The sequence below is a fragment of the Pteropus medius genome, unplaced genomic scaffold (genome assembly GCF_902729225.1).
Source record: "Pteropus medius unplaced genomic scaffold, Ma_sr-lr_union100, whole genome shotgun sequence".
In the NCBI taxonomy this organism is placed as follows: Eukaryota; Metazoa; Chordata; class Mammalia; order Chiroptera; family Pteropodidae; genus Pteropus; species Pteropus medius.
The window spans coordinates 4,956,105-4,970,755 of record NW_024345601.1 but is presented as its reverse complement, the minus strand read 5'-3'; the positions used below and the strand labels follow the sequence as shown (position 1 = coordinate 4,970,755).

Genomic DNA, 14,651 nt, shown 5'->3' with positions numbered 1-14,651 from the left:
TTCGCTATCAATATTATTATTTACCTCATATGTTTCCTTAAATTGACTCACTTTATTAACCTAAATGAATGTATTTTAAAGATAAACTGTATATCACTATTTTAAATAGAACATAGTCAATATCCCTTGACATAAGTAGGAGTAACTATCAGAATAAATACAATGAAAGCAAGTCAAATTGGATGCTGCTGCTTGCCAGTGCTCGCCTCTGTCAGTTAAGAAGATAGATTAGGAAGGAACAGGGAGATATTAAAGACACAGGAGCACTTAACAAAGACTTGTTATTGGTATAATAAGAAAGATTGGAGGAGTGTTGAAAAGAGTCACAGTCTGGTCCTGTAATGCTATGTTACTGAAGGCACCACATGCAAACATCTCACAGAACACAACTTTCAGCCAACAGTTCTTTTTAAACTATACTCAGAAACCCAAGGGCCACTAACAGTTCTAAAGAAGTTCTGGGGAAAAGATGCATTTCCAAGGTTTCATTTTCTGAGGAATCCAGATATCAGTGTTATTTGTCTCATACACAGTGTGATGTTTGTTGGTTTGTCTTTTAAAAGCCTTACTTCTAAAAGAAACAACACAATCAACAGAGAAAAAAGGAACAGACTGTTTTTTGCTGTTGAAAACAGGGGAATTTACTTTCTCGTTGGTGGCATATTTATGGTTTAGGCCTCGAAAGCATTATATTTACTTTGGATGAGAAAATTCACTAGATAAAATCATGCCATTAAAAAATGGTTGGATCATACAAAGTAAGAGATGTGTTTCCTGGATCTTTTTAGTAAGTTGTGCCCAGTGTGGAGACTAAATTATTAGCTCAATTTATATATTTAGATTTGAACAGAATGACCCATTGACATGTTAAGGAGTATATCCTCAAAATTATTATTTTTTATTTGCATTTATATGTGTTTTTCTCTTTTAAACAATGCAAGCAGTAGAATGGGCTAGTTATGATTCTAATGCAAAGAGGCAAGGTTGCACAGTTAGGGGAGAGGCCTCTGGAGCCAGACTGTCTGATCTAAATTCCTGCTCTGCATCTTCTCATCTGTGTGACCGTGGGCAAAATATTCAACTTCTCTGCTTCAGTCTCCTGCTCATAGATTGAGAGTGATAATGAGTACTACTATACAGGAAGGACACCATAAGAAGGAGCTAATGCATACGAAGCATCTAAAAGAGTCCCTTGCACAAAATAGGCACTCAATATATGTTACCTGTTATTATTATGGAAAAAATATTTTTATACAAAACCTAAGGTTATGCAATGAAAAAACTATGTCTTCCTTCTACCCTAGACTCCAGGCCCCTCCCTAGAGGCAAAGTACTATAAAAAAGGCTCTTGTGTATCTTTTCAGAAACACTCTATACATTTACCATCAAGTATATCCCTCTCTTCTATGCAAATGAGAGCTCACTATGCACTTTATTCTACATGTCGCTTTTTTTACTTAACGGTATTTCTTGGGGAAGTGTTCATCACAGTCCTCGTACCTCACACCTTGCCAAGACTGCAGTTTTGCAGGTTTTGCATCGTGTGGGTGCACCATCATTTATTTAAGTCAATCCCCATGTTGAATGCTTAAGTTATTTCTAGTCCTTCACTTTTGCAATCATGTTGCCATGAATATGTTTAAAGCAAATTTTTCACATATGTGCAAGCACGTATCTTTAAGATAGATTTCTTAGAGGTGAGACTGCTGAGTTAAAGAGTCCTTGTAGCTTTTATTTTTATAAATATTGCCAAATTCTCTTCAAAGAGATTGCACGAATTTACATACCAACCACCTACGTACACAAATGCCTCTTTCCCCTCATTCTCAGAATAACATTTTAGATACATAAAACAAAATATATAGGATAACCAGGGAAAGCAATTCTATTAAAACACAGTTATCAAACAATTAAAAATATACATTTGTGAAATGGAAATATGTCTCCTTCTTTCATAATGCACTAAATAACAAAATCTAGTAAGGGTAAGTAGAAGAGATAGTTCAGCATATCTGCAGCAACTATGTGATATGAAAGTACATTTTTGTGACAAGCTCACAGCTACTGCTAATAATATCGTGGCTTGTAGTCTACATCCATAATTGAAGGAAATGCTAAATTTGAGTTGGCAGCTCATGAAAATAAAGATGTAAATTTTTTCTGAACAAGTTTTGGACCCTGTCTTAGAGCCAGCTCTTAGAGATTAATTACAATGAGTGGCAGCTTCTCCTCAATGCATCTGGTCAGCTCCAGGAATTGATGCTTTTAGGGCAGTTACTAAAATTCATGCATGAGAATTAGCTTCAATATAGCCTAATAGAGGTTTCTTTGGCCTTCTAAAAGAGCAAGACAAGCCAAGAAGCCATGGACAGTCAGAGATAACTCTAAAGGAGTCATCCAGAGATGCTGCCTTGACTGTATCTTAGAGATAGTAACAGCCCCACTTCTTCCTTCAATACATCTGCTCTCCTACCCTACAGGGTTTTAGAGAATATTAAATAAAATAAGGGAATTTAAACTCCTTCGAAAAACTTAAAGGCACTCTTTTTTTTTTTTTTTAATTATTTATGCCTACAGCACCTGGTCTTCCTAGGTGGTCTCCCATCCAACAACTAACCAGGCCCGACGCTGCTTAGCTTCCAAGATCAGACATCGGGCTTGTTCAGAGTGGCATGGCTGTAGACCATGGACCATGGCTCCACTGAGGTGGAAACCCAGGACCTTCCGCGTGTAAAGCAAACATGCTAACTGCTATGCCATGGAACCACGTCCAAAGGCATTCTATTAATTTAGGGTACCATGTTAACCATTAAGAATTAAAATTATTATCATCTCCTCATGTTTAGTGCTTAAAACATCTCTCAAATATGCTGATAAGGGTGACGTTGCGAGCCAGAGGATGGAGCTGCTTAGCTTTGGAAAATATACAAAGCCTAGTAGTTTGGGCACGTCTTGGGGCATGGTGATACTTGCCGGTCCAGCTCTTATGTTGCATCATTCTGCTTACTTAGAGAGTACTCCAGTAACTAAAGAAGTTGCTAGAATTTCCAGGAGCAAAAAGGAAGTGATGGTAGGGGGTGTCAAATCTACTATGAGAGAACACACTATTACTGGAAAAAAAACATGACTCTGAAAATTGCAGGAGTATAGAAGAAAGACTACAAACAATTTTCTGACAATACATCTTTTTTTAAATTTTGTGAGTGCTGGAGAAATGTTAAATTTCATTAAGTTTTACAGCCAGGCTTAATATAGACATAAATCCCCTTAATGTTGGTTTCAGTCAAAAGTAAGCTGAACATTATCATTAAACCAGATCATGTGGGAGAATTATTTGAGAAAAATCAAAATAGACACAGTTGGGAACATTCAGCCATGACCATATTAGTTGCAAGCAGACGCAATAGCAAAATTCTTTAGATTCTAATGGATTGGACTCTTCAGCTGCTCAGTTTCCATGCAGATGAGCTTTGTTCTGGGGCAATATGGTTGAAGTTTGAGAGTCTATCTGGGGAAGCTCATTTTTCTTTCATTAGTCCATGAGCACAGTACAATTTCATCTAATATTGTTACACAGCTCCTAGCTGGGTTATTTGGTTAAATGCCTTCAGGGAAAGTAGCAAGCCAGAATAGAGGGATAAATGCATGTACTTTCTTGTTCTGAGTTCCTATAGCTGTAGAATTACATTGTCAATCAATAATATGCCATGCTGTACTCATGATCATAAACGCCTATTATTTGAGATATTATTTAAGTCTGGTCTTACTTGACATTTCACAGAGGACATCTTGTCCCCTTGGCAGAATTCTCTGATGTCGGAACTTATATATGACTATAACTAGAAAGACCTATTTCTTGCCATGGCTCATAGACATGCTAGTACTTACATAGTGTATTTGTGTGAAATTGAAAAAAGTATCCTCTACTAGTGGATAAGTTGCAAAATAGTACCCTCCCCTCCAGGCAAACAAATTAGAAAATGTTCCTCTCTCTAAGGAGACAAATAAAAACAGGATGGCCCCTCTGGGCTGACCAATTATTAATTAAAGCCTCACCCCAAGTATACCTGAAACTAACATAATATTGTATGTCAACTGTAATGGAAAAATAATTTTTTTAATTAAAGAATAGATTAAATTAAATTAAATGCCCACCCGAGGGCACATGGCTTGGCAAGTCCTGCGCAGCTCCCATGCTCCCCTTGAGTGTGCACCTTTATGCAAGGCAAGACCTGCATGAGTATACATGGCAGCCCCGATTAAAGATACCACTTTCCTAATTTTATAGTAGGACCACAGAGCTTGTTCTAAATATATCTGTTCAGTCACACCAGTGGACTCTCATATTAAGTATATTGGCCTATTGCAAGAGCCTAGTATTGACAAAATGCCAATGCAGCACCTCATTTAAAAATAAAAGATGGATGAGGCTTTGTGTAGCAGACACCATTTGTACCCATATTATGCAGACAGTTACCGCTGCATGCTGAGGGCTGTTTACTGTGAACACCTGCTGCTCTCTGCCGCTGGTGATGCTCTGACTAGGGGAACAGACAGGACACTGTAGATGGACAGATAGAAGAGCTAGAGGGTTGGTGCACTTAGGAGCATCCTTTAACCGATGATAGGTAGGGGGTTGATAGAAACAATGGTGGGACTCTCTACTGACTCTATGATCACCCCAGCAGGCTGAGGCCCAGTTTCTAACCACAGTAACTCCTGATCACCCACCTTTGATTGATATGAACCCAGAAGAGGTACTCTTCAGACTCCTAGCAATATAGTGAGGGTAGTTTATATCAGATTCCTTTTCAGCAGCAAGAGGCCACCTAAAGAGAAGGGGATGTGGGACAGGCATGTCTCAGAGCAAAGGGAGCTCTTCAGAGAGACAGGGACTGAGAGACATTGCTCTAACATAGGCCTCAAGCTATCTATCAGAAGGCATCCTGGGAGCCCAAAAGACCTACAATGTCAGTCAAGAGTTAGAAAACTCCACCTGCAAAGACCAGGTGCTGTAGGGATAAAATATAAAAAATAAAGGATTGTAAGATGAAAAGGTCCTTGCAATCTGTGAGGTCAACCGAGGGTTGCTTTGCCTTAAAAAAAAAAAAAAAAAAGAGTTAGAAAACACTTTCTATAAAAGATAGTAAATATTTAAGATTTGTGGGCTCATCCCACAACTATTTGTCTGCTGTTGTAATGTGAAAGCAGTGAAAGGCGATCTGTAAACAAATGGACATGACTATGTGCCAGTAAAACTTTATTTACAAAAACAGATGGTGGGCCAGATTTTGCCTGTGGGCATTTTTTTGACCCATGCCTTAGGTGATCAAAGAAAATGAAAGACACAAAAGGAGAAGTGAGAGAACACCTCTACCTTGTTGGCTAATGTGCTCACCAGCTTACATCCATTTCTTCATTTTATCCTCACAGCAACCAAGTAGTTACAGTTTTATTATCTGCACTTAAAGATGAGGAAACTATGATTTCCCGAAAATAAGAAAATTACAAGACCAAAGAGTCTAGGTTCAAAACCAGATGTGTCTAACTTTAATGCCTCTTTCTTCCTCTACTCCAAGCCTTGCCAATACGTTTGTCTTGTGCATTTCAGCAAGAAAAGTCCACTAGTCCCAAAGGCATTCCATTCCAAATTTTGGGGTAAGGTTGGCAGTGACAGAGCTGGTTTCAGTCTCAAGGGTCTCAGAAGCTTCTCTGAGAATGTTAAAGCAAAGGGTATGGTTACTACTCGATCCACCACCAGCTTTCACAGTGAGACCAGCCCTAGCGCTTGATATATGCCATTTGTTGGCCTGTGCCTTTGATGGCTGCATAAATGCAGTACCTTAAATTTTAAAAGTCAGAAGATTTTGTAAAAATAAATAAGTCCTTTGTCCTTTATTAGTGTGCAGGCAGGCCATCTGATGGGAAAGTGCACAGTGCAAAAAACAGCCAAACCCACAATTATTAAACTTCCTTCATAAGAGCTAATCTAGTCTTTTTTTCTAACTATGCCTCAGAAATTAAGCCTTAGAATTATTAAATACTAGAGGTTCTTTTTTTCTCTTGCACTGAACTCTTGTGAAAGAAAATGAGCCTTTATCAGAAGTTTCTTTCAGAAATAACTTCCAGGGAAACCCTGAGGTCAGTTTGGATTCAGCCCAATCGTCTCACTTTCTGCATGATGGTGCAATGATAATTCAAATTCTTAATGATGACTCTGAATCATCCTGATCCTGAATCATCAATGATTAAATTATGTTCACTAAACATCTAGTATTTTCTAAAGCAATAAAATAGACTAATGCATTTTAAGAACAAGTTACAGAAAAGTTTAAACTAAAATGAGCCTCTGGCTTAACCTAGGATGACCAGAGCACTAAATTTACAGACACCACTTTCCCCAAAATGTGCATGTTAATGACTATATTAGAAAATTCTAGGAAAATTCAAAGCCAGTTTAATTTATTCCTGTACACAAATAACTTTGTGGAAGACAACATTGTAATTCAGATCAATAAATGATTTGCTTTTGGCTATAAAAGTATAAATAGAACCCTCACAAAATATTGCTCACTGTTCTTTCTTGCTATAAACCATTTGATTTTTAGCCAGAAAACATACAGCCAAACAATAACAACTGTTTTCCTTCCTTAATACTCAATATAGACTGATACACAAGGAATTAAGCATTAGTCATCAAATTAATCATAAAGACAACAAAATACTTAAGAGTTCCTAAGTTATTATCTATTTCAACATTCAGAGGTGAATTTGACATCAGGCAATACATGGTCTTTCTTCTTGTTAAAAAAGTAGTCTCAGAGTTCTGTGGATTCTCGGCTACTGGTTCTGCTGTCAGAACTCTTTAATTCTTCCCATGAGCCCCAACCCACCTCAAGGCAAGCCATTTTCTCCAGAATCATAAAGGATCACCAGAAGGCCTCAGCCCAGGTCACAGGTGATGATCATGAGCCAAAAAGGTGAGCCAGAGTGAAAAGCATGTAAAAACAGGTAGTAAACACAGAGGTGCAGGAAATTTTTATTTGATTTTTCTCTAATTGAATTTAATTTCTATCTGCCCGCCTAATTTCACCTATAGTATACACTTGACCTTAGTCAACTCAGGTTTTTCCCCACCCTCCTGTCTCCAGAATTGCCCTCAAGCTTCAAAGGATAAACACAGCATTAAGGAGAGAGGGACAGGAGTCCTGGTGCTCACATCTCATCATATCCTGCATATCCTGTGCTTTCCTGCTGCATGCATCTCCATGCCTCCTGACACATCAGTTCATGTAGATCCTGCCTGAACCCTGGATCTTCACTGTACTGATCCCAGAACTTTTGAGGCCAGCTGGTTCTCACTGTCATGTTCTCACCAATCTCAGCATCCCACAGAATATTCTGCTGTTGCCTACTTAATACTGAGGGTCACAGGAATGCAGAGTGGGGCCACCCCAAACTCCTCAGCTGAGATGCCTCACAGAACCACTTCTGATCTGCAATTTCATGTCCTTGTCCAAGGATGAGTCCCAGACTTCTCTGAAGTCGGACATTCCAGCATACCCCCAACCGACTCCAAGAACACAGATCAGAAGCAAGAGGTGGCCCTCAGGCCCCCCTGAGGCCCCTACAATGGCTAATGATGCTGAATTGTTTATCCAACTCACCTTAGACCAGAGAATTTAAATCACTATAGAGAAACAAATCAGGCTTAGCAAATAGGCCTCCAAATTTATCACTTAAGTTTCAATCTCAGCTTTGAAATCCAAAAAGAAAAATATTAACTTGTGCTTCTCTTGATACTCCTACCTCACCAATTCTACCTAAGAATGTTCTTGTCTCCAAGATTCAGAGACGATTAGAGGTAACCAAACATACTTAGGGTAGTCAAATACTATTTCAAAATAATATCCCTCAAAAGAACTGAGATATAAATATCTTAAGAAAGTCAAGGAAAAAAATAATAATAATAACATGCCAAATCTGAGAGGATCTCCCAGAGAGACAAGGATTACACACCAGAAAGAGAATTAAACTTTTAAAGGTGAATCAAAGTAGTTTGGGATCTAAATGGAGGCGCAGAACTGGGGACTTGCCGATGTTTATGGCCAGTGGAGACAGGAAGATGTTCTCTCTAAAGGCCAGATGTTGAAGAAAGAACTAGAATCTGGAATAAAGGATAGATTTATTCATGATCCACAACAGAATGACTGGTCCAAACATTGAATAGAATGTTGGGAGAATTGAGGAACTTTTTTTCAATGGTTATAAAGTTTCTGTTATGCAAATGAGTAAACTGCATCGAAGTCAACAATAGAATATTGTGCACTTTAAAATATGTTAAGATAAGAAAGTGGCTTCATAGTATAGTGGTTAGCACGTCTGCTTTACACACAGAAGGTCCTGGGTTTGCACCCCAGGTGGAGCTATGGACCATACCCCGGGTGCACCAGGCCCTCCCAAGTGCACAAGGAGGCACCAGGAGAGGTACCAGGCCCCGGATGCAACACCCCAAGTGTGTGGGAGGAGACGCCTCACCTTCAGATATCCAATTCTTAAAGGGAAATGGCAGCATCCATAGGTCGGGGGTAGAAGCGGGGTGAGAATTAAAGAGGGGAAAAAAAATATGTTAAGACGATAATCTCATGTTAAATGTTCTTAACAAAACACAGATGTGTGCACTCACACACACAAAAGAACAAAAGAAAATTTGGGGAGGTGATGGAAATGTTTAGTACCTTGGTCGAGGTGATGATGTATCATGGGTGTACGCATATGCCCAAATGCAGCAAGATATATACATAAATGTGTGGACGTTTTTTTGTTTTTTTTAGGCGAGGCAACCCTTGGTCGACCTCACAGATTGCAAGGAACTTGTCAGTTTACAATCTCTTATTTTTTTTATATTTTATGCCAACAGCACCTGGTCTTTCTAGGTGGTCTCCCATCCAAGTACTAACCAGGCCCGACCCTGCTTAGCTTCCAAGATCAGATGGTATCGGGCTTGTTCAGGGTGGCATGGCCATAGACTAAATATGAGCAAGTTTTTTTATATATCAATTATACCACAATATAACCAGAAAGTGGGGATCCTCTCCTGGTACGTTGTCCAGGTTCTTGATGTCTTGAACAAAGAATTGAGCAAGACACCAAAATACAGTAGAAAACAAAAGTTTTATTAGAAGGGAAAGTACACTTCCAGACGTGGAAGCGGGCTTGAGTAAGAGAAGCGTGGCTCAAAAAGTCCTGGTAACAAAGCCTTTGGGGTTTTTATGTTCATTTACTGTGGTTGGTTACTTTTCTTAGAGGAATGGGCTTCCTTGATTGAAAACTAAGATTGACAGAACTCAGTGATTCATTGATTTGCTTTCTGCGCGTGTTTGTTCCCAGAATTCAGTCTGTTATAATGATACTAATTAATTTCCAGGCATATGCATAGTATTATAATAATGATATAATGAGGCTCAGGTTAGTTGAAGGTTGTTGGGGTCTTAATTGCATAGGTGCTAGGTGCGAGTGACTGACTTAAACTGGTACCTAATTCTTTGCCTGCTTGTTCTTTGTGTGAGTTAAAAAAAAATGCCTTTTGTTTTGCTTAATTGTGGGCAGATTAGGGCATACTCCTTCTAGGATAGGATGACCTCAGTGTCTTTGCAAGCAGACCCAAAACCCCCTAACTAACTTTCCTGCCTAATTCTTTTCTAAGTTCATGAACCCCATTATTATTAGTATGGATGTTGAGGAAAGGGAGGGCTATTCTTCTGTTATCTGCTTCCTGCTGAGAATGGCCATAGTCCCTGCCTACAGAGGTTGCATGGAGCTCTTTCCCTTTCTGCCGCAGTCAGGGTGGGGTCTTGGGTTTCCTGCTAAAGTGCCACCTCAGTCCCTAAACAAGGAAAAGGAGATACGAACTTATTATTTAAATCATATAGCTATTAATTTCTATTATCGATTTGTTTATTAAGCGAGTAAAGGGAAACAGGCGTGGTTGATATATTTCTTAAAGAATAAAAAACCCTTTGGGCTAAAGGTCTTCTCCCCTCTCAGACTCTAAGAGCCCTGTCTGGTTTGACACCATTTCTTCTAACAATGGGCTGATGACCCTTATCAATAGCCAGAGGATCTGAGTCGCCAATTTCAGGGTAATTATCAGGATTTGCAGAAGAGGGCCTTTTTCCCTTAGAAAGGAAGAAAACTAGGTTTACTAAAAAGATTAACTCTGCAAGAGATGTTCCATTGCATTTCCTGCTAAAAGATTAAGAATTTTACTAGTGATATCCTGTTTCAACAATAAAGCTAAGAAATTAAAAATTAAAAATTTTTTAAACAAATTTCAGAGCGACTTTGGCCCCAAGCACAATATTTAAATAAATTAGTATTACAATTGTGATCATTACAACTCTTTGTCATCTAACAAATGGAAACACAAGCTAATGGAATTAGTCAATTTGCCCTTAAAAACATTATGCACTATTACATTAGGTTTAGAAACTAGAGTGAATCACAAACTACAATGTTTTGCCTCTTAAAGGAGCAAAATTCCTGCAATTGTCTCCAGACCCATGGAGTTAAGAAATGCCCAGACTGCAATAGGCATTTAACCCAGTGTTTCCTAGTCCAGTGTATACTTTGGATCAGGAATCCGTCTGGAATCTTTAAGGGCAATCCCAAAACCAAAGGAGAGAAGGATGAGAGGAGGAGAGAGGAGCTTCACGGAACTCTGCAAGGCAGGACCAGCAGAGAAGGCAGCAGGGGAGGAATGGACTCATCATCAAATGGTGGTGGATAATCTTCTATCACAGACCAAAATTCATGGCTGATTAACTAAAGATCTAAATTGGAAAAATTAAAACATGAAATCACTTAAAGAGAATTTAAGTGGATATGTAATTCATTTTGAAACCGGAGGGCAACTGAGTCCAGAGCTCATGCTGCCTGTGCTGCTCAGGCACCCACACAGGAGTTGAGATATTTAGAAGAAGTATTTATTGTCAGAGAGCCAGTGATCTGAGAAGGCAGCAGGTTAACACCTTCAAAACTGCCTTCTCAGTGCAGCTTACGGTATTTAAGGAAAATCTGGGCATTATTCCAGGGGCTCCGTGACGTTTGTTGTGGGCTTGAGGGTGGTCTCCCATGCTTCACGGGCACCACTCCTCTGGCCACGTAATCCTCCAATGGTGTTAGCAATCCGAGAACAAAGAAAGATGGGAGTAGTCTGGAAAAAATGCTAGACCAGAAGAATTGTGATCAGTATAAGGGCAGTAATCATAATTTTCAGGGCAATTTTGTGTGGCAGGGGACATTCCAAGCTCTAGGTCAAGCTGATGGGGACAATTTATTGTTAAGCTCTAGGGCAAAGAAAAGTAAAGCCAGGGATGCTGTGAGGCCTCTACTACGGGTGTCCCAGTGGAGCCCTTCTTCAATTTCTGTAAAGAGAGACTCGCAGTGGAAAAAAAAAAAAATGGAGGTGTTAGATTGCATAGAGTGTAAACTTCTAACTGAATACTGCAGGGTTTAAGAATACATCCAGTTTTTAATTGCATATTTATTTGTTTAATTATTTGATCGATGTCTTATAGCTAGGCTATAAGTTATATGAAGGCACGGATGTCACCATTATATTTCCATACTTGAAAAATTCTCTGCATATATTATTAGACTCTTAATGATATGTTTTTCAAAAGAGTGTATGCTATAATTTTGTAACAGCTCATATAGTCCCTTTCAACGAACGAAACAGTGAATTGTGTGAATAACTGAAGTTGATACTATGGCCAAAATTAAGGGCTTGGGCAAGTGTTTAGCACCCATACGTATAAAGGAGATAAGCTTTGAGTCAATCTAAAGCAGGGAGCTGGAAGTGAGCCTTCTGCATGAAGCAAAAAACTCTAGAAGCTGTCTCATTCGTGACATGAGAACTAGAACATTTTGGCCACTTGTCCAGAGAACCTTAATATAAGCCCTGGATTACAGTTGCACCCCATTTACCCACAAGGGGTAACTCAGCTTAAGTTGGAAACAGTCCTGGAGAGCACAGTACTCAAATTTGCTAACTCAATGAAGACCTGAAATAGGATGAAATGAAGAAACTTGGAAAAGGAGATAAAGGGAGGATAGAAAACTCCAAGACCACACTGCAGCCCTGTCACCATTTTGCAAGGGCTAGTCCAGAGAAGAGCATTAACACAACATGCCAGGGAGGGGCTATAAACATGAAACAGTTGGGTCTCACAGCATTTTCTCTTGCCTGTGCCTCTGGCTTTATTGACCCAGTGAGACACCTTGTGTTTTTCAGAATGCCGAAGCAAGTTATGACTTCAGTAGCAACGACCCCTATCCTTACCCTCGATACACAGACGACTGGTTTAACAGGTAAACTTGGCCTCGTGAGGCAGCTTTGAATTTATGTTTGGGGATTTATTCTGCTCTGTTTTATTTTTAAGGCTTGAATATCACCAGCAAAATAATCTCAATGCTTCAGTAAATTGTATTGTGATTTTTCTTCTCCATGGCTACATTTTCTAAGTTCTCGGATTTTTTAAATATTACAATTCTACTCTAGATTATCTTTTGAATATTTTGTTTTGTCGAACTAGAAATTATTTGCCATTTTATTATAGATGGAAGAAAATAAAGATAATAAGAAATCCTTTCTCTACCCACCACAAAGTGATTTAAGACACACTGATTTCACTTGATTGGTTGAAACTACCACAGAAAACTTTTTTTGCCCCACGAGTCTGCATCAGTATGTTTTTGAAAAGTGTCTCTGCTATAACCTTATAAAGTTCACGTAGTTCCCTTCAACAAAACGGTAGGTGAAACTGGCAGACAGCCTGGGTGGAGGCCCCAGTGGCTTGGTATCCTACCATACAAAACTATCTAATAACCCATCTGTTTTCTTCAGCTAATTTGGCTACTATGCACATAAATGCAGTCTCCTTTTTCTCCAAGTAAAATTATTACTTAAATATAGATTGTATGTAGGAAATATCAAGAAATAAAGATGTATGGCTTGCTCATCCAAATAATATTGTATTTTTTAAACCTAGTGCTTCCCTATTACTGATGTTCTCAGGTTAAGTTCAGGGGAACATATAAACTTTAATTAATGGTATAAAAATATATTATATATACTGCACTTTACTCATTTTTTTTACTTCTTGTGACAATTTCATGGTACATAAAACAAAGGTTGTCACTCTCAGTTTGGTGACAAGAAAATAGATGATCTGCAATAGGTAAGCAGAAAGATCGAGTGACTTCCCTGGTCTAACTTAATATATGTCAGAGACAACACTTGAACCCAAGCCTCATAAATGTCTCTAATTCCGACTTGTACCATTTTTTCATAAACATCATTTTTATGAAGAAAGACAGGAAGCATGATGGCCAGAGAGTAGCCAGGGACAGGTCTCTCATGGACCAGATAGCTTAGATACTGTCCCTACATTTAGCAAGTTGATCCGAGAGTGTCTAAGATGTATACAGGACACACAGGTTAGGGAGTTTGGCAATTTCAGAAAATGCAGAAAAAGAATAAAGAAGGAAATACAATTCAAATTTGTAACATTTTTAAAAGATTGTTGCTGATGTCCAATAGCACAGTTTACTCTCTAACAACTCCAACTATGTCTTTAAAATTATCATGCAGTGCTTGGAAGTGTGTGTTTAGGGAATTAGAATATATAAAAACGTCTGAGATCTTTTGACATGAAGAGTCTCTTACCTCCATGACTTATAACCCTAGATCCTAGCATTCACTTAATGAATAAACTGTTTTCAGACACAGGGGTGTGATGTTACAAAACAGACATCACTAAGCCAGGGGTGAGCCATAACTGGGAATTGCAGTCTGGAGCACTGTGTTGAGAGGGACCATGATGGAGCGCCTGGCTTCAGCATGACTGGTTACCAATTGTCCATATGACCTCAGAAAGGGTAGTAGTGTGCCGGCTGCTTGCCGCAGCTAATAGGAATAAAATTAATCTTTGATTGATTAATCCAGGCATAAAATATAACTGACAAAATGGTTTTCCCCCTTACCTCTTTTTCTGAACCCAACACAAACTTTTCCCAAGCAATTCTTCCTGTGTAATATGCTATAAGAATATTATTTTTTTTAAAAAAAGATAACTATGATGTTTATCTTAAGTATTTCCATTTGCAAATGTGTTTCTTGAAAGTACAATTTTAAACTAACTAAAATCTTCCAATCAGAACTAATTAGTGCTTAGTGCAATGAAATTCTTCATTGTCAACAGTAAAAATTCCCAAGTGTTCAGTTGTCTGAGGTACAGTCATAGTGAGTCAGGTAAGTATGATTCTTGCCTCTTAGGGAGCCAGTGACTCAAGACATAGTATCTACTTTGATGAATAAATGGGACTTTTCTCAATTATCAAGTCATTTTCAAAGATCCCTGTCCACCATGTCTTATTATTACAAAGATTAGATGGTGCCACAGTTCAAATCATGGCCTCTCAAAGCATAACTATTATTATAAATGATTATGGGAGGGAGGTGAGTCAAAGTTCAAGCCCACATCACTGGGAGGAGCCATAGTCTGAAAGATTGGATCTGTCCTGGAGGCAGTTTCTGCTTGGCACAAGGAGAATTGAATAGAGCACTTTTCCCTTGAGTGTAGGATACA

General features: G+C 38.7%; 1 protein-coding gene and 2 pseudogenes across 1 annotated transcript in view; 1 reads left to right on the top strand and 2 right to left on the bottom strand.

The window, feature by feature from the left end:
• PCSK2 (proprotein convertase subtilisin/kexin type 2) overlaps positions 1-14,651 on the top strand; it is a 246,318-nt gene that overhangs the window by 171,823 nt on the left and 59,844 nt on the right. Inside the window, exon 6 of the mRNA XM_039874445.1 lies at positions 12,296-12,372. Within this exon, the coding sequence (XP_039730379.1) occupies positions 12,296-12,372 (77 nt within the window). The remainder of the gene's footprint in view (positions 1-12,295; positions 12,373-14,651) is intronic.
• On the bottom strand, positions 2,569-2,684 carry LOC120612063 (uncharacterized; annotated as a pseudogene).
• LOC120612108 (uncharacterized) lies at positions 8,912-9,030 on the bottom strand (annotated as a pseudogene).